General features: G+C 40.9%; 1 protein-coding gene across 1 annotated transcript in view; it reads left to right on the top strand.

Annotated features, from left to right (window-relative positions):
* The window catches only part of C4_1H8orf34 (chromosome 4_1 C8orf34 homolog), a 1,074,551-nt gene extending 1,054,784 nt beyond the window's left edge, over positions 1-19,767 (top strand). Inside the window, exon 14 of the mRNA XM_078685630.1 lies at positions 19,631-19,767. Within this exon, the coding sequence (XP_078541756.1) occupies positions 19,631-19,638 (8 nt within the window). The 3' untranslated portion in view covers positions 19,639-19,767. The remainder of the gene's footprint in view (positions 1-19,630) is intronic.
* Positions 19,768-21,283: the final 1,516 nt, after the last annotated feature.

Genomic DNA, 21,283 nt, shown 5'->3' with positions numbered 1-21,283 from the left:
GCCTCATCAGGGGTAGTAAGCGCTATATAAATGCAAATACAATACAATACGATATCTGCATGTGTCCCTGTGGTCTTGTAGTATGCATGTGGGCCCTGGGCTATCTACGTTACATTGTGCTGTGTACATCAGATGCAGATATGTCACCACAGGCAGCGGATTGGAGCTTGAACATGTAGCTTTGTCGTCATCCACTCCATTAGTAAGGGAAGTGGCCAGGGCTGTCGTACGCAGAGCCAACATGGGTGTGTGACTGCTATTTGAGCGCCCCTGGGCGTGGTTCTGTGCTGTGAATGTGCATCTGCATGTGTCTCTATGGCAGTGTGGGTCTCGTTAGTGGGGTGTGGGTGGGCCCTGAAGGGTGATAGACCCCTATGTATGTGTCCTGGTTCGCATTCCATGGGTTTGGCCTCCACCCACACCTGTTGGGCCACCTCCTTTTGGCATGCTGACACATGCCATGTGTGGGTGGGTGAAGTGTTATGAGCCAGCTGTGCTTGCGGGTGCTTCCTGCTGTGTGGTCTGTTGCAGGCTCGGTGTTCCCCCCTAAGTAGCTTGGCTGGCCGGGCCCTGGTGGGGGGTTGCATGAGATATCCATGTCCATGCATCGGTGTAGACGGGGTGGTGGTCCTCTCCGGCATCACTGATGTGTTGTGTTCTGTGCTCTGCTGAAGGTGTTGTGTGCCCCTCTGCGATGTGAAGGGCAGGTGCATGTTGACTTTGTGTTGACATATATGTTGGCACATTGTGCTGGTTTGCATGCAGGCTGTATCGCAATGTACATTGTGACTGTTTGGGGAGTGATGGATTCTTCTGCGGACAGTGTACATTAGGACTACATGTCGGATGTGAGGTCGAAAGCGTACATTTCCATTTCACTGTTTCCGGCTCTGCCAGATGTGGTGACCATGTTTCTGTGCAGGTGCGGACCCAGCTGTGTCCTCTGTTCTGCATTGTCGGCTATGCGCATTGTTCCACGTTGTCGTCTATGTGGGTGTGCTGTTCATGCAATGTGTCTGAGCTGCAGTGTGCCAAGGGGATCTGGGACAGGATCCTGGGTGTTTTTGGGTATGCAGTGTGCTATGCCTCGTTGTGCATGTATGCCATTGTGCGCATCTCCCCGTCACTCCAGTCCCTGTTCGTTGCACTCCCTGTTGAAGTTGTTTCAGGTCCTCTTGAGCTGTGTCCGTATTCCCTACTCTTTGCACCATCTCCACACTGATGACTGTGGCTTGGGTTTCTTCCAGCTCCTCCGGTGGCGCTGGACTCCCACCTCCTGTCGCCGTTGCTGCCTTCCTGTTGGCAGCGGGTTTGTGCCTGGTTTAGGTAGCCACGTCATGCCGTAGCCTATTGGCTTCTTGGATTGGCCACCTCAGTCAAGCACCTGCAATCCAGGTGGTCTGCTAGTGGGTCAGTTGCTGGTAGTGTTCTGTCACCTCCGTTACGGTGGTCTTGATTTCCTGTGGTCTGCACCCCGTCTTCCTCTCCCTCTTCTCCTTGGCCTTCCCCGACCCCGTTGTTCCATGCTGGTGGTCTGTGGGGGTTGTGGGTGTCGAGTTGGCCTCTGCGCTTGGTCAGGGTGCATCCATGTTGCTACGTGCTTTGGCTTGTTTCTGGTGTATTTTTTCTGTGTTTTTTTATGGCGCATTGTCCCGCCAGACGCGTGGGATTTGCAGGCCTGTGGCTTGTTATCACGACTTTTTGTACTGCATGTAGCCTCATCGCCTGTTTGCGTATCGCATTTTAGCGGCATGGCATTGATTTTCATGCAGACATTTGCCACGTTATCTGGTGTCTATCACATGCTACCGCCGCATTGTGAATTTCACGTTGACATGGGGTTATTTTCCTGTGATAGGCTGCGTTGTTCAAAATTGCGTCACACCTTCTTGTGAATATACCCCCTGTGTGTTAAGTTTCTGCAAATACTGAGCATCTCCAAATGAAGGACTCTTTCTGTCTGCCAGTAGAATCTGTTCAATTAATTCTTACACCAAGTTTATTTTAAGGTATGTTCTATGGGATTTGGTAAATTCACAATGTTTCAGCCTGTATTGAACCTGCCTGTCACCCATACTGTTATTCCCCATTGTGTAGTGTTTTGATGACTTCCTGCTGAGCATTCCATTTCCATCACCTTTCTAGGCTGCTCATGCATCCCCAAATATTTCCAAGCAGCCCATACTAGTGGACCTTCTTCCGTGCCTGTTATGTTGGTATAATTTATATTGCACAAATCCTCCCAGGAGGGGTATCTCGGCACAAAAAAAACACAGGGTAAGCAGCAACTGTAGAGGATTAAAACAGTACTGTTTAAGTAATTTCCTAAATTTAGAGTGATCTGTGCACATTCAAATATGAAGGGGTAGCCTGTTCCAATACAGAGGGGCTAGGTAGGAAAAAGATCAATCCCCTTAGCGGGTTTTCTGATCCGTGGGTCCATCAATAAAGCTTTCTCACTGGATCTGAGGGATCTAACTGGACGGTACAAGGTAAGCTTAGAAGATAAGTAACTGGATGTTTCCCTATCAGGGAGATGTGTGTTAAGCAGCAAATTTGATAAATTATTCTTTTTGGGACTGGTAACCAATGAAGTGAGTGTAAGAGAGGAGAGGATGCTGCTTTAGAGGGAAGATTGTAGATGAGATGGACAGCAGTAGTCTGCAGAACTTGAAGTTTTGATAACAGTGTTTCATTTGCAGAGCCCAGTAAGGCATAGGCTATAATCTAAGCGATTCATGACCAACGGCTGTGGCAAGGTTTTCCTCACTGAAAGTGGAAGGAAGTTGTAAACGCTATCCAAAAAGCACATCATTGAAAACAAGTGCCAATAGTAGACAAGACCTTCGCCTTCATGGAGAGAGTTTGGTCCAATTCGACAACCAAGTTCTTCACTACTGTTTTGGGAAGCAGAGCTGCACCAAGTTCGATAGGACCTTGCCAAACAACAATATCTCTGTTTTTCAAGTGCTCATCTGGAAACAGTTTTTAGTCATCCAGTCAGCAACTGCTCTCATCCCAGCTGAGAAACTTTCTTTAACTTTGGCTTTATCTTCATCGAAGGAGATTATCAGCTGGGTATCATCAGCATAAGATATTACCACAAATACAAAGACTCTGATGATCTTGGCAAGGGGGCCACATAGATGTTGAAAAGCATGGGGCTCAAGCATGAGCCTTGTGGCACCCCCTTGTCCAGGTACAGGGTGAGAAGTTGATAGGAACCCAAAATAATAGTTTGGGTCTTTTTTGTAGGAAATTTCTTGAACCATTTTAATGCTAAGTCTTGGCTTCCAATCTCCTTGAGCCTCTGTATCAGCCTGGGTAGAGACACAGTATTGAACACTATGGAGAGGTCCAGCAGCACAAGCAGAGAAGGAATGTTGGCATCTAGGGAGTATTTAATGTGGTCAGTGACTGCAACCAAAGCTGTTGCAGTGCTGTGAAAAAGCTTGAAACCAGACCGAGACGGTCCAAGATATTAAGGACCGCAAGGTAAGCCATGAGTTGCTTATTTATCTGACCCTCCAACAGATTACTCAATAAAAGAAGCAAAGACATCGGTCGGTAATTAGATAGATTCGTAGGTGACAGGTTAGCCTTCTTTTGAATTAGTATTACCTTAGCCGCTTTCCAGACTGACTGAATCATTCTGTTCTTGACAGAGAAATTAAATAGTGAGCAAATCGCAGGAGCAAGCTGATCAGATAGACTAGCACGATCCTGGGAGGACAAATGTCCACAGGAGATCCTCACTTAGCGGTGGCCAATATTTGCTGAATTGATGACATTGAAAAATGCCTAAACTTACTTAAGTTTGTAGCGCAGTTTGAAGGAGATAAGTTGGCATTATTCTCCTAATATACTTGGTCAGATGGAAATGTTGATAAATCAAATACATTTTGTGATCAAAATAACTCACAAGAGAGTCACATAAACTCGTAACACAGGTATTTCATGTGTGGAGGCACGGGATTGACCGAATCCTTAAGTACCTTGAAAAGCTCTTTAGAGGAGTTACCCGCCTGCCTAACTTAATTTGAAATATGGCATTTCTGGGCATTTTTCATATTACAATAGTAAATCTTTAAGGATGCTGTATAATTCTCTTTGTCAGCTTGATTATGTGATCTCTTCCATTGTTTTTACAGTTTTTTACAAGTGGCTTTCTCTGCTCTCAATTCAGTAGTGTACCATGATGCCTGAGTTCCATGTTTGGATGGGACACCAGATTTTGGTGGGACAATTTTATCAAGTGCCTAATTTAAAGCGTTATGCCAGTTTAAAAGTGCTTGATCCCCATCTTTATTTACTTATGTAATTCTAAACTCATATTCTTTTACAAATGAATCCGGAGTAACTGTGCGCCATAGTCTAATAGTATTTTTCATACCTATATTTGTTTTTGTCACCACTGTTTTCTTAAGAATTTGAAAACGGATATGAGAGTGATCCATCCAAAGTAGGGATTCGAGGATTACAGGACAAAGATACAGAGTTTGTAAAGATTAAGTACAGAGTATGCTCCACCTTCTGAGAAGAGACACTGACATTCTTAGATAGATCAAGTGAGTCTAAATCAGAAATCAGTTGAGCAACCTCTGCATTTTCAGACTCCTCGCCATGGAAATTAAATGTTTGGTTGCCTGGACATGAGTTATAATATATTCCATAAGGCGATGGCTCAACTCTTTTTTGTCTCAAGAGGACGATACACTAGGGCATCTTTCCAACAGTCAATGGAAGAGAGTTCATGCTTAAAGATGTAGATCTCTACCCAATCAGCGTGAGGTTGTATATCAGGGAGATTTTGAGAGTATATTTAAAAACATTGGCTATTCCACCTCTTATACAAGTCTATAGGAGGAACACCTTCCCACTGGTGGGAGCACAATACCAGTAACAAAATCAATTGTTGTCAACAAATTAAATCACGTTGTAATCCGATAAATCCACTTTGATTCAGCTCATATTCATATTTCCAAATAATATTTATTCTCGGTTATACATTCATAAGCAATGAGATATCCAATCATTAATCATTGTCCATGATATCATCAACCCAATGCATTTCAGGTCAATAACAAGACCCTACGTCAGAGGTCATCATTCAAGGTTCTAAAAAACAAAAAACAGGAGACTTAATACTAAACAGTCCAACAGGCTAACATGTATGTGCAATTCATAATCGAAGAGACAATTACCATAAATCACCATGAGACTCCTAAGCAGTTTAGTGAAAGTGCCCAGGTATATAGAATCTCTAGCAATTGCATGCTCAAATGAGTATATCATTAGAATGACAAAAATACATATCTTAAAAACGTGATCCCCGAGAAAAAGAACACCACTCAGTGCCTGACAAAAAAGTCTGTGAAACGCGTTTACAGATGATGCAGTACCTGTAAAGAATAGAAACCTGTACGTCCTGTGTGCTCTGTGAAAGTGACAAAGATTCAATTGCTTAGCAAACAAGCGAACAGAAAAGTAGAAAGATATAAAGATTACGCCATGCTGCTATGCAAAACGGAACCAGTGAAAAGCGCCTGTGCTAATGTGAACTAACGCCCCGAGTGCTCTGTGAAAGGGACAAACATTCAATTGCTTAGTAAACAAGCGAACAGAAAAGTAGAAAGATATAAGGATTACGCCATGCCCCTATGCAAAATGGAACCTGTGAAAAACTTCTGTGCTAATGTGAATTGACTTGTATGTTAATAATCGGCTTAGTGAATGGTCAAAAAAACTTACCAGAGTGCCGTCGGCCGCGTACACAAACCGCGATGAAAGTGTAATGAAAGGAAGTGAGGTGACGCCATAAAAGACGATGAAACTATGTGAATCTTAAAGGGGTACATAACCACACGTTCACTTCAACATTACATCAAGCCAGGGAATTCAAAGCCTCCAGAGGTGACCAATAAAGTTATGATTGAAATAAAGAATGAAATAAAGAATAAAGCGCAACCATTGTGAGTCAGCAATCGCTTCAGAAGTGTGAACATGCAGTAGAAAATAAAAGGATCCAAAGCGAACAAATAAACATGGAGAGAAGAGTATCATACAAGCTTTATACATGATCAAGTGGTAGTAACACACTGTCAATAATACATAAAACAAAGCCTAATCAAGTTATACATGCAACAAATACCATGCCAAAGCTGTAAGCTGATAAACTCTTATAAAAGAGCGAACTTACAGATAAAAATAGAATTCTATATTTGTAGTAAACCACATTCACATGATATCATTACGTAGAGTTGACCGTACTGGTCAAGGAGTCTGAACATCTGACCTGTATCATAAACAAACCCCACTTTCAGCATAACATACTATGTGACAAAATGAAAAACAGGACAAGACAAATCATTGAACAAAAGATGGCAGCATAAACAACATAACACAAAGTATCTACCTCGCTACAAACTACGGTCACAAAAAACAATTATATTCAAGTCTGTCATTCAACCCTAGTGGCTGCTGCATTGAATAAAGTTGTTTATCCAAAAGAATTCGGCCCTTGCCAACATTTTATGAGGGTCAATTCCAGGTTGTGGTAGCACTGCTTCCGAAACAGTAAATTGAAGTTGTTTAATGTTGTGTCTTGCTTCCATCCAGTGAACAGCGACAGTGGATTTCACAGGTTGTGTTCTAATACTGCCCTTATGCTTACCCACTTGGAGTTTGACTTTTCTTTCAGTTCTACCCGCATACATTTTCCCGCATGGGCATTTGAGGGCATAGATGATGTTAGATGTATCACACGTACTAGAGTGTTGCAATTGCATTTTAGTGCCTTTTGTGGGATGCACAAATAAGTTCCCCACCATCACATTGTTGCCGTGTATGCAGTTCCTACATTTCTGCATGACCTTATGTTCGTGCTTCACTGGTTATTGTGCTTGTTTTTTGCAAAGCAATTCTTTCAGGTTATGCGAACGTTGCATGGCAAAAGTAGGACGTTGTGGGAACAACTATTTGAAGTCTGGCTCAGTTTGAATGATCATCCAATGTTTCATAATGATCAATTTGATCTCCTTAGTTTGAATTGAATGCTTAAGGACACAAATGATTGGGTTCGACCGTTTGGATTCAAAACTGTGTAATAAGGATTCTCGAGGTAGTTTAGAGACTCTTTCTATTGCCTTATTGATTACGTTTTTAGGGTAACCACGTTGTTGGTATTTTTAAGCAAATCTCTCAATGGTGGTTTCAACTTATTTGAAACTGTGGTGATCTGTTTTAATCTGATGAATTGAGAGTATGAAAGGTGTTGTTTCAATTAATTTTGATGAAAGCTCTTAAAGCGTAGAGCATTGTTCCTGTCTGTGGCTTTAGTAAATACACTTGTTCTAATGATGCCAGAATTGATTTGAATTAATACATCCTGGAAAGCAATGCGATGAGGGTCGATTGGATGAGTGAACTTGATATGATTATGAATTTGATTGAGTTTGATAATGTTGTCTTCCAGCCTGTTGTCACCCCCCTTCCAAATGATCAGAATGTCATCGATATAGCGTTTGTATACAACAAGATGTTGTGTCCAATTCTGATTTGTCAAAATATGTTCATATTCTAGTTTGGCCATGAATATATTGACGTATGAAGGGGCACCAGCAAAGCCCATAAAAGTTCAGTTGTTTTGGGCATAATAATCTCCCTGCCATTCGAAATAACGGTGATACAATGCGTACTGTAAAAGTTCCATTAGCAATACTTTCTCTGCTCCAATGTTATCTTGGTTTATCAATGCCCATTCTGTGACTTCCAATCCATCTGCATGTGCTATCAAGGTACATAGCGCTGTCACATTGATTGTGCAGAGATGCCAATTGCTTATATCAACAGTATCAAGATCATTGACTAAGTTAAATAATGATGTGGTGTCCTTAAGGTAAGTTTGCCAATTTTGTACTATAGGCTGTAAGAAAAAATCCAAATATCTTTATATTGGTTCAGATAAAGAGCCGCACGCTGATACAATTGGATGAAAGGGTGGTTCCTCTAAATCCTTATGAAGTTTAGGAAGCATGCAGATTTTTGGGCGTATTGGATAAGATGTGTACAAGAAATTCTTAGTGTTGGTGTCAATCCAACCCATTTCAAGTGCATGAGTTGAAAATCTGTAGAAGGAACTTCTGGTATGCTGAAGTTGGATCGCTGTCAAGTTTAGTGCAAGTGTTTGTGTCTTGAATATGTGCCATAACACTGTGATCGTAAAATTCGGTGTCCAAGACAACCAACGCTCCCCTATTATCCGCTTTTTGAAAGGTCAGTTGCTTATTGTTGGCTAGCTGTTTTAGTGTACTCCATTCTTTGGATGTGAAATTCAAACATTTATTTTTCGGATACTCAATGCGATTAATGTCCGCTTTTACCAGTCTTTCAAAAGCATCGATAGATTTATGGGAAATTGGCATGAAAAACACACTTTTAGGTTTGTATTCTTTTAAATCAGATTATTGTGAAACAGCAGAGGGTGTTTGAATGGTACTGAAAAAATGCTTAAGTCTTAAGATTCTAGTGAACTTGAACAAAGTGATTTCAATTTCTGCCACATAAGTGCTATAAGCTGGTACAAATGAACTTACTTTGTTAAGAACAGCTGTTAGAGCATGAGATAGTGTGACTTTAGAGATATTAATCACAAGGTTGTCTTTGTCTTGCTCTTCATGGATCTTGTGTCTGACTCTAGATCTGTTCCTTTTCCCCCTCCTTGTTTTTGTGTGCTTTTGTCCGATGGCTGGCTGGACGCCAGGCTAATAGCTAAAAAATTAGCCTTTGATGTTTGAGGACCTCCTGAAGATGATTCAATCAGGGTTTGGCCATTTTTAGCGATGGGTAAACCATGTTGGGCTATATCCAATTCAGATGCCACACTCTCTTGTGATGAACCAGATATGGGCTGTTTTTGCCACTTCTGTTGATTGTAAATTTCGGCCCACGTATATACCTCATCAAGCTTATAGTCTATAGTGTCTCTGTGGAATTCCTTGATTTTACGATCATGAATCTCCTTGGCACATTTATCAAGTTGAGTATTGAGATCTTGAGCGGATTATCCCAATTTTTGGTGGATAACTCATTCTTGATGGTATCAATTTCTTCTTCCAGAGATTTGAGTATCTGTGATAATTCTTCTATGATCAATAAAATCAGGTCCAACGAGCATTTGTTCAAGATTCGGTACCACCTTTCCTTGAAAAATGTGTTGGTTTTACACAACATGGGTTTTAGAGCGATGCATTGTCCCCTGGGAATTCTTTTGTTCTTATGGTTGTATAAGGGTAGTGGCATGGAGCCTCTGATTAATTTCTTTTTACTCAAATATTCTAATTGTTTAAGCAGTTGCGTAACGGATGATACGTTAGGACTGTAGTGTCTGGACTCTTGTACCAAGCAATAAATTTCGGTAGCGGCATCAGTAGAAAAAGCTAGAGTGTCCGCTTTATTAGTGGGTAAGAGTGGAACTCCTTCAAACGACATTTTATCTCTTGGTGCACAATTGGAAGAGCAGTGGACGCAATTGGTGACAATGAAACAATGTCGCCAACGTGCACACGTGCTTCAGAAATATTAACTAAAGTTCAAAAGGTAAACACAATACCATGTGCTTCCACGCCTGGTGCTAGTCCAAAGGCAACCAGTATAATTATGTACATGTCTGTAGGAGGGACACCTTCCACCTCTTGTCCTACTGTCTCTGTCCACTCTGACCATGTGATAGTTATCCGTAAGAGCCAGTGAAATAGCTGAATAAGCAGTGGGGCTCATCCAGGTTTCTGTAACGAACCAACTTCAGAAGGTAAAGAAGAAAATAAGTCCCAGAATGCGATTGCATACTTTGGCAGAGATATGACATTGCATAGGAGATTCTCCAAATGCTGGAACTCCTGGGGCTGAGAAGGGGAACGAGAATTGAGTGAATAATTGGTGGCCAGCGAGTTGGAACACACAAGTCTCTCCATGTATTATAGAGACAGTGGAATTTGCATTTCCTACAAGCAACAAGACCACCTACAGTTGAAGGGAAGGAGCCTCTACAAGGGGGGCCAGAAGAAACATCAACTCTGTACGAGTTGTTGATATTCTGTAGTATTTTGCTACAATAAGTAATTCTGGCTGAGTATCTGCTATCTGGTGTTAGGGAAGCAGGGGTTCTGGCTACTGGCGACAATCAGTGTGGAAGGGCACAGACAGGCTTGGTTTTGGTGCACCGCTGGCACCCACTGCAAGCGTCCGCTGCACATTGATACTGGCATCGCCATTAAATAGCCTACAGGATATTGGCAGCTAGACTACTGAAAACACCACTTTTATGGCAAACCGTAAGTGGGGTGAACAAGTATGCAAGCTTTCTCCACACAAACAGTGAACTGTGGTGGAAAGGAAAGCTATGTCGGCACAAAACAAAATATAAAGTAAACCAATAATTAACAGCTAAAATGTACAACTTTTAAAATAATGTTCCCCCCCTGCCTGAGATTTACTATCTGTGCGTTAACGCACAAATTGCCATTAAATAGCCCACAGGATATTGGCAGCAAGACTGCTGAAAGCACTACTTTCGCGGCAGAAACATCAGCCCCCTGTTTAATCCAGTATGTCTTTGGGAATCTCCAGTGCCCTTCAGAGTTGGAGCACCATAAACTACAGGAAAATAGCTCTTTAATAGCCAACAATGGAGTGAATATGATCTGAACATGTGACCCCTGCATACTTGTTAATGTGTCTGAGAACCACCCATCTCTGTGTACTTCAGCTCGAACACAAGACATTCAAGTTAGGCAGCTACTGGTTGGTCTTTGCATGGTGAGCTCATGCACGATTTTCACTTCTGCGATAATTTCTGCTGTATACCATGTTATTGGTCCTTATAACAGCATCCATTGCCAATGAGGTCATTGTAGCTGGCTCAAAGTGAAACAGTGCTTATTGTTAAGTATTTTTGCTTAGGTCTCCTTTCTTACAGAAAGTGGAGCCATTGCATTCTATCTTTGACAAGAGTTCTAACCCAGGGACTACCTTTCACTGCTGTTGTGAACACAGGACAACTGCATTACTCTCACTCCACATTGCTGGTTCACCTCATTCATTGACACCAGAAGTTGTAGTGAGGAAGAGATTTTCACTCCCGATGGATCTGTCAAAATGTTTCAGGCTGTGGTGGACACCAGTCATAACCAAGTGTGACTTTGAGGAATTGCTCCTTCTCTTTTTTCCGAATTCTCTGTGACCTCTATGGTTAATGTAATGATTATCCCTTCCGATCACTTCTCAACTTCACAATCCCTCTTTGGGATTCCAATCTGACTAAGGACCTCATTTAGTAATTAGTGGACTGTATTAAGTACTCTGTCACCCTGATGGAATACCCATTTGCCAAACTTTGAGTTGATGTTGAACTTTGCACACTCAGCGGGTAACAACCTTTACAACGCAACTTTTACAACGCACTACCATTACAACAAAACTTTTACAACGCAACATCCATTACAACGCATGCAATTACAACGCAACCATTACAACGCATGACACTACAACGCACACCACTACAACGCATGTCATTACAACTCAGGCATTACAACGCATACCATTACAATGCATAACATTACCATCCAACACTTACCCTACTGTTGCACCCCCTGTAGTTAGAATAGTAATTTTTACCCCTACACTATCTAACACTTACCCTACTGTTGCACCCCCTGGAGTTAGAATAGTAATTTTTACCCCTACACTATCCAATACTTACCAAACATGCAATGTAATGTTATGCGTTGTAATGGTATGCGTTGTAAAGGTATTATGCATTGTAATGGAATGCGTTGTAAATGTAGTTTTAAAAATTTCGCTGTAATGGCATGCTTGTAATGGAATGCGTTGTAATGGATGTTGCGTTGTAAAAAATGTGTTGTAAAGGTATGCGTTGTAAAAGTGTGCGTTGTAACGTCATACATCCCACTCAGCAGGGTCATCCCCAAACCTTTTGCCTTCACCCCTCCTATTTGTGATGCATTCATTTTTATTGGCCTTAGGGCTGCTAAACAGTGCTAATGTGCTTGTGGTCACTCCCTAAAATATGGCAAAACTAAATTACACCTGATTGGCCTCTTTAATTTACTTTTAAGTTCCTAGTGAAGTGGCATACCATATACCCATGCTCGTCATTTAAATTCTACTAATGGGCTTAAAGCCTTATTGAGCTACCTATATAAGTATCCCTTTAAGCCATGTCTCTGACGGGAAACAACCTTTACAACGCAACTTTTACAACGCACTACCATTACAACGAAACTTTTACAACGCAAAAACCATTACAACGCATGTATTTACAACGCATGTTTTTACAACGTAGGTACCTTTACAACGCATACCATTACAACGTAAGTATTGGTAAGTATATAATTATTTTTAAAATGTTATATGTTTGGTTTTTTTTAAGGGGTATTTTTAGGGTTGAGGGTCAGTTTTGGGTTTTTGGGTAAAGGGGTATTTTTAGGGTTGAGGGTCAGTTTTGGGTTTTTGGGTAAAAGGGTATTTTTAGGGTTCAGGGTCAGTTTTTAGTTTTTGGGTAAAGGGGTATTTTTAGGGTTCAGGGTCAGTTTTTAGTTTTCGGGTAAAGGGGTATTTTTAGGGTTCAGGGTCAGTTTTTAGTTTTTGGGTAAAGGGGTATTTTTAGGGTTCATGGTCAGTTTTTAGTTTTTGGGTAAAGGGGTATTTTTAGGGTTCAGGGTCAGTTTTTAGTTTTTGGGTAAAGGGGCATTTTTAGGGTTCAGGGTCAGTTTTTAGTTTTTGGGTAAAGGGGCATTTTTAGGGTTCAGGGTCAGATTTTAGTTTTTGGGTAAAGGGGCATTTTTAGGGTTCAGGGTCAGTTTTGGGTTTTTGGGTAAAGGGGTATTTTTAGGGTTCAGGGTCAGTTTTGGGTTTTTGGGTAAAGGGGTATTTTTAGGGTTCAGGGTCAGTTTTGGGTTTTTGGGTAAAAGGGTATTTTTAGGGTAAGGGTCAATTTTGGGTTTTTGGGGTACAGGGGTACAGGGTTAAAATAAAGTAAAATTACATTTAAATTAAATTAATTAAATGAAAATAAATTAAATTAAATTTAATTAAATTTAATTATATTAATTTCAATTAATTTACATTTAAAAAATTAATATATACTTACCAATATTTACGTTGTAATGGTATGCGTTGTAAAGGTACCTGCGTTGTAAAAACATGCGTTGTAAATACATGCGTTGTAATGGTTTTTGCGTTGTAAAAATTTCGTTGTAATGGTATGCGTTGTAAAAGTATGCGTTGTAACGTCATAGATCCGTCTCTGACCTGCTATTGCAGCCTGCTAGCAGCTAATATGACCTGGCAAAATAACCACTTTGCTAAGCCCTAAATTTCACTTTTAAAACATGCAAGTTGTCTGTAAGGTAGGCTCTAGACAGCCCACATGGCAGGGTACATTTTAGTTAAAAGGTTGGGCATGTACTTTTTAGTTTTCCATAGTAGTGAAAAACCCAGAATTTCACTTTTTACTTCTGTGAGGCCTACTGCTCCCATAGGATAACATTGTATTGCCTTACTACATTTAATAAGTGTTAATGTTTCATTAGAAACAGTTAGAAAATCATGTTTGGTGTCTGACAAAATTCTAATTAAAATCCTTCTTAGATGGTAAAGTCGGATTTTAAGTAAAATGTTTTTAAACTAGCATTTTTAGACAGTTGGAAATTTCTTGCCCTAACTATTTGGTGCATGCAGCCTGTTCCTGGGTCACATGACTGGGTGTAGTTGGCTGTAGGTCTTTGTTTATTCCTCCAAGACAGCAACACCATAGAGGGATTAGGTGTGCCTGGAATGGACATTACTCCAGGATGGGGGACGGAGCTACGCACAGCCCCACTTGCAAGTCAATATCCTGTGCCCTGCCTTCTCACAAAGAACTTCACACCATCGCACTGTCCCTGCAACCAGGCAAGAGTCTGGGAAGGGAGGCAGGAAATTCCAAGCACTTCAAAGGGAATCTCTAGAAACCTCTCGTATTTCAAAGAAGCCACCATTTGTAAAAATAGGAAACCTTAGACCCACACTTCAGTTTACTTCTGGCCCTGCGGAAGGACTCTCAGAGGACTGTGTGCTGCTGTGTAATTCAGCAGATTGCTCTGCTGCCTGAAGACTCCCTTGAACCTTTGGAGGCCTGCTCGGAACATCCTGAGGCATGCCATGAACTTTCTGTGGCCTGCCATGCTGCTTGAATCCTTTTCCACTTCTTGAATCCAGGACTACCAGAATAACTCCAAGGGCTAGTTGGCTGGCCTCCTGACCGGAACCTTGGAACAGAAAAGGCTCTAACCATCTTGAACCCACATCTGGACACAGCCTGAGTGAGTCCTGGCCCTACAAGTGGTGCCTCTCCAGTCCTAGAGCCTTGGAAGTGGTGCTAATGATGCCCACATAGCCAAACTCTTAAACTTGGCCATTAGAAACATTTAGGCTAAAAGTGCTCTGAGAACCAAGAGGAGACCAGGACCTACTTGCTTTTCAATATGCCCAAGATGCATCCCCTGTAGGCCGGACTTCATGACAGAACCTATTATGTTGTTCTCTGCAGCAGCAAATCCTGTTGAGCGGCTCTTCACAGAAGGGGTATCCGGCCATTCAGAACCCTCATTGACTACAACCTGCAGATTCATCCCAATGGAGATTTTCAACGTGTTCACTGCGACTTAGTCCATCGGTTCCCCGACAATGATGCCTCCACCCCAGACACTGCCTGCAGCCATGCCTCACTGAACTTTACATTCTCAGACGTTTTCCGAGAAAGTCAGAAGTTAAGTGCAGACCTGCCCGATCCTATTTAACCCCCACTTCATCGCGTTTGTCCATAACTTTCGACTTTGCCCTGGTCTCGCATGACTAGATGTTCATGGTTGGTGCTTTAATTTTGTAGGCGCTAGTTTTCAACTTTAAAATTCCATAACTCCTGGTTCTACCAAATGGATTTTTATCATTATTGTTAATAAAATGTACTGTACTTTATTCTTCTAAATTAGTGTGGAATTGTTATTGTGTTGTGTTTCCTCTTTATTGCTGTTTGTGTACTATATAAATACTTTACACATTGCATCTAAATAAGCCCTGACTGTTTTTGTACCAAGCTTCGAGAGGGTTATCCACAGGTTAATTTAATGACTTTAATTGTTCACCTTGACAAAAAGTGTGTCTGTTGCTTGAGCTGGGTATACTCCACACTCAACCAACAGCATAATTTCTCACAGATGTCCAAAGTGTTTTTTTTTTGCAGCGAAGGACTGTGAAAACTGGCCATTTCTCTGCCCACTCAAAATGCCATGGGCGGACAAATATCCAAACCTTCGATGGACCCTCTTCTGCTAGAGAAGTATGTTGGCAGTCAAAATGCAGGAGTCTTTGCCATTGACATACTGAAGGTCTGCCTGACTCTAAATGTGTCAGATACACTTTCAGTTTGATAGAGAGGGCACTCTGTCACCATTGTGATGGAGTACCCTCTACTCCAAAATATAAATTTGGCCATAACTCTCTACTGTCAAACTGTGCAGCAGGTAGTAAACTAAATACATGCTGACTTCATATTTAAACTCAGCACTGTTTTCAGAAAATGTGGCTCCAACAACTGTCTTGCCCATAATTTTAGAATATGAGCAAGGGACTGTAATGGAAAAGAAATCGCACCTCGTATTTGAGAAGAACAATTTGGTGGGCATTACATGTTCACCATATATGTACAATGAATGAGTCAGAGAAACAGTGTACAAGGGCGATACCACACCGTACTACCTAAGGTGTAAATCCACACTGGACAAAGTCCAATGTGCCAATATGTGAAAAGAGATTCACCCAGGCACAACACATTAAAGTGTAAATCTAATAGGTAAAGGCTGTCAAAAGATGTTTTATTGTTTATTTTTTTCCCTTGAGTTAACAGTACATTGAAAAAGAAGTTATGTCCATCCTGTTAATAGAGAGATGGTTACAGCTTCAATATAATGATGAGCAGGTTACATCCATCCAGTCATCGTTCATGGTAACAGCGGCAGGTGTTTTGTCACACAGTGCCTTTTTCAAGGCTGTATGACAGTAATTGACATATTGTGAGGTACATGTAAATGCTTAAGAAAAGAAAAAAGTTGTGAAGTTTAGGGTGAGTTTCAGTAATGATGAATATTTGAAGTGAACGCCAACAAGAAGGCCAAAGCAAAAAAAGACCAGATACCCCAAAAAGTGTGCCATAGATATGTTCTATGTGTGATGAAAAGTTGTAGTCATGAATTTTTGAGACAAGTGGAGAAATTAAAAACCATGTGTGAGAGTAAAGCATAAGATGGTGTCACTTAGTAGTCTAAACTCAAAGAAATGTGTTTTCCAATTTGGCAGTCGTGATAAATAGAAGAGTATTGTATATAGGAATGTCATTTATATGGCGCCTCATGTAAGAAGTCTTGACTGCTTCATGTGGAACAGAGAGAAAATAAATAAAACACGTCAGTGAAGTGCAGTTCCTATAACCAAAAACTGTAAAGTCTCATTAAGCTGAAGAGAAACACTTACACACTAGAATTAAACTCGTCCTCTCAAGGCGTGAGAAGTAATGTTTCATATGGTCATGGTGTATGCTTTCATCGCATTCCAAAGAACGAGGGGCCCTAAGATGTGCTGCAAAAAGGGATTAAGTCAACCTGAAAAATAACATGGAAAACATGCACCTAATAACGCGCATCAAGCCATTAATATAAATGATTATTCTACAAATATACGGGGTACTAATAATGTAGATTTAGTATACATGACAATAGTCATAACTGGCATAGAAGTGTGATTTAAATGCCAATTAATAGTTTGTTGCGGAACAGGACGGAATTACAAACTCAAAATTAGTTAGCAGTAATATTTGGCCATTGTGGTTCAGGACCAAAACACGAATACAAACTAAGGGGCCTATTAGGGGCAGCGGCGGTCCCTCAGTGTGAATTAGGATGTGACCGCCACCCTGGCGGTCACATCCTGTATTTTTAACATTGCGGCGGGTGCTGCTTGAAGCAGCACCTGCCGCAAGGTTAAAAACGCATGGTTTACATTTACATGCACAAAGCTGCAGGCACCGCGCGGTGCCTGCCGCTTTGTGCATGTAAATGCTGGGGGGTACCATAGGTACCCCCCATGTGCACCCCCCACCCCGACACCTTCGGGGCCCGCAACGTGCCCCCAAACACCAAAGACCACATGCTTTTCCACGGCAGAAAAGCCACCGTGGAAAAGCATGTTACACCACACATCCTAATTTGACTGACGGTGTCTTGCAGACACCGTCACCAAATAGCCCTACACACACCACGGATCAGCGGCGGATGGACCTGCCGTCCGCCGCTGGTCCCACCACAGTCCCACCGCCATCCTAATCTGTCGGTGGGTGTTTTCTGTGGCCGTGGCGGTGAATCCGCATCCTCCAGCCTGGTGGTGGCTTCCGACGGCCTGGAGGATGCGGGTTCACCGCCATCCTAATAAGCCCCATAGTTAGCAGTAATAGCTCGAAACAACTGACCTGATTTACATATGTACTTTTCTAGACAGTAGAGCGGCCATGGAGATCCCCTAGGACCTTGATAAGTCCCTGTGAAGTGGGAACAACGTAAAGAAAAAGACGAGCATTAGTGCTGCCTTTGCGTGGAGTCGACAAAAAAATGAAATGAAAAGTGGGTGAGACTCGGCTGCTGTTAATGCAGTAAATTAAAAAAGTTTAGTTGTTTGCCAAGAAAGTCTCATGCTAAGTAACAGTCCTCAGCCAGTGGTCGCAAATATAGGTTAAATAGGGTAGGGCTGAGTGCTGATCCCTGGAGAACACCCTGTCTGATGGGACGCTCTTTAGAGAGGAAAGGGGGGATGGACACCCTAAAGGATCTCTCACAGAGGAAAGCTTTAATCCAGTTGAGGGCTTGTCCCGCTATTCCTACCTTCTCTAGCCTGTCCAACAGCATTTAGGGCTGCTTTTCAAAAAGGTAAATAAATGTTCTCCATTTAATCTCTATTCTTTGGCGCCCACGGTTTTATAAGAGAGATACTATTCGGATACAGATATTCAATGCTGATACTAATCCTTTTATTTTGTACGTTGTCTTACACAAATCAGTCACTACACTAAGCCTTGAGCACATCAGTCCAAGATAAATTATGTGGAAGTCCATGACCTGCCTTCTAGATTCCTAGCATAAATTATTAGTGAGTCTGAGCCCACAAGTCCATATAACATTTCCTCTGTGACATATTTGCATCTAGCCTCTAGCGCCTGCCTCAAGTCCCAAAGCACCACTCTACCCACAATTAGCTCTGTTACTCTAAACTAAAATTGAGATCACACAGCACCTCTTCACATGCCTGAGCCATTAACCTCTTCCAAAGCAGACCACAAAAAAACTGGAATTCCCCACTATAATAGACCCCAAGTGTCCTTTTTGAGCCTACCAGTTTTTAGAATAGTAAAGTGATGTTAATCTGTGTGTGAAGGAGCAGCAAAACATTGAAGACTCAAAGCTACATTTTAGCACCTCTTCACACACATCCTGATACCATGGCCTCCAACAAGAACACTTACAGATTTGAGGGTTAGTGAAAATACCAAAGGCTTTGATCGGTGTTCATGCAGGAAGCTGACAGTATCAACAGTCAAAGAGGGTGATACTGAAGCCAGTGGGAAAAGTGATTTGTGTCAGAGGACTGGAGCTGGTGGTAACTATGCCAGGAACTGTACCAAGGGAAAGTCCTGTATGACTAGAAGGTTGGATGGTAATCACATGAAGAGTAAGCACTGCTTTAATAGCTCATGTGTTAAAACGGAGCCTGCCAGAGGTAAGAAGGGACAATTAGGGACAGTTCTCACTCTATTCTCATATCTCTATTTCCACTACTGGAACATGCAGTGGCTCATACTTGAACTAATTACCACTCACCAGCATCTTGAATCTATTTTTGTGTACTTTCAATTAATTATGTCCAAATATGTTTGTTCCTAATTTTTTTTATGTCAAACACTTGTTGCTTATACTCAAGTGTTTATTTTTTTTCTTCAAAAAAGTGTCTCGAATTGGTGAGATTTTTAAAAGAATGCCTATTTATCCTGTATACCCATTTTTGAGAATAACTGATCAATCAAAATGTGATTGTGTATTACAATCCTTTTGGATTTGGTTTGTTGCCTTGACACAGGAGGATAAATGTTTGAACAGGCTTGCAATAAATTCCCTAAAGGTTTGACAGAGGAGTTTGTGTAATCAGTAAATTGCGAAAGTAGCTTTGAAATAAACTCACATACTATTGTGAGTGTGTAGACCTTACGGAAACACTACCTGGCAGATGTCTTTGGATCACAGAGTGCAGGATTACACACAAAAAAGTTTAGCAACAATCAGATTTGTTTTGAAAATGCATTTGAGAATCATTTGAATAAAAATCATGACAAAACACTCACGTATCTTTAAGTGGTGCATAAATATAGTCACTGATAGATGTTTCTTTACTGTCTTTTGTGATTCACCTTGATTTGTTGGTGCTGGTGAGTTTTGTAGTTTTACACACTTAATGCTATAATCTTTTTTTACAGGTTTGTGAACTACGCAAAAAATGGAAGATAACCAGTGTGAAAACGACCAGCTAGAAGATTTGTTTCCCACTTTTTTCTTTAATAATTTAAAAGAATGCTTATTTTTGTATTTTTGGAAGATTCCATCACAAATGCCAGCAGAGCTGCTGAGTATAACTGCATTTTTCAGGATGCTGGTTTGCTGTAGTATCTCAAGCCATCACAGTGGAATGCATGTAAGATTTGCAAGTAACAAGTATAATGAAGAGAGCATTACGGCTATCATAGCCTGCTAGCCCTAAAGCACAGCATAAACAAATGCCAAACCAGTTATTAGTCTAATATTTGTTTTATATTCTCCTGTGCAATCACTTAATATTTAACACTACTTTTTTTAAATAAATGATTGGTTGTCCAAATTTCCAAATCCTGCACATAATTACGACTGTAGACTTGTCAAAATAAAAAATCTACTTTTAACTGTAAAACCTCACATGTTTGCTGGATTTCCTGCTGTAATAACTATAGGGTGTGGGTGGAAACAAGGGTCTCCCTAGAAGGGGTGCGAAAAGTGTTTCTCCAGTTTGTGTCAAAAAACTACAATGCCATAAGTGTGTGTATTCAAATACATTCAAAGTGACCTTTCACACACAATTAGTGTTCCTAAATTTAGGGCTTTCCATATGTTTTCAAACCTGGAAAAACATTTATACGAGTTCTGAGACTTAAATATAGCAATTTAGAGTTTTCATACATTCAAGTCACTTTTTGAAAATCAAAGGCCTAAACATCTGAACACAGGACTTTTACAATTAATCAATCTGCAATACAATGACAACGTATTCTACTCCAATGTATTCTACTCTGTTGAAACTCACACTATAAAATAAAGCATATTAATAAAAGGTGGATTCCTGACAAATTGAGATCCTGTGGATGTATTTTATGTGTGGACCCAAATGTTTATTGCTATTAGCAACTTTATGGAATCACCAGCATTTAAATGCTATAAACAACCTTTTACTTGATCTATCTTTAAGTACAGGTTTTTTAAATTACATTTCTGCAATATGTATCTTTAATTCTTTAATGTATTAATCAAAAAGCAGGGACTAATGTTACACCATCACCATTTGTGGGAGTCAACACAAATGTACAGTGTACGGTTTTTCCTTTTTCTATTATATTTAATTTTTCATCACTATTGGATTTTAAAACTGACCCTTAGCTGAAAATGCATCCACGTACATAGAGTTTGGCTTTTGTCTTTGCTGTTGCTTTATGGACCCATCAACATCCCCACCATGCCTTGATCACTGCAGATTAGGGCCTAATTTCTTAAACACTGCAAAATACACAGGGACAGATTTACAAGCCCCTTGTGCCACTTCTGTGTCACTTATAACATGGGAAAAGTGGCTCAAGGGGCTTGTAAATCTGCCCCACAGTGTTTCAAGGCTATGTCAATGTGCTGAAGCTTTTAGCACTGTCCAGGGATACAGAGCACTCTGAATGTATACTCCGACTTCCAGCAGCGTAGAGTTAAATCATTTTTGTCTTAGATCTTATCAACAATTTTCTACTGCTTATATTTTTGTAATCTTTAGCCATTTTTAGATGAAAAAAATTTGAATTGTATATCACTATGTGCCAAGCTGTAACACGTTTTGTCAG

This window comes from Lissotriton helveticus, chromosome 4_1 (genome assembly GCF_964261635.1).
Source record: "Lissotriton helveticus chromosome 4_1, aLisHel1.1, whole genome shotgun sequence".
NCBI classification, from domain to species: domain Eukaryota; kingdom Metazoa; phylum Chordata; class Amphibia; order Caudata; family Salamandridae; genus Lissotriton; species Lissotriton helveticus.
Note: the sequence above shows the minus strand (reverse complement) of the source record. Positions and strands in the feature narration are given on the sequence as shown.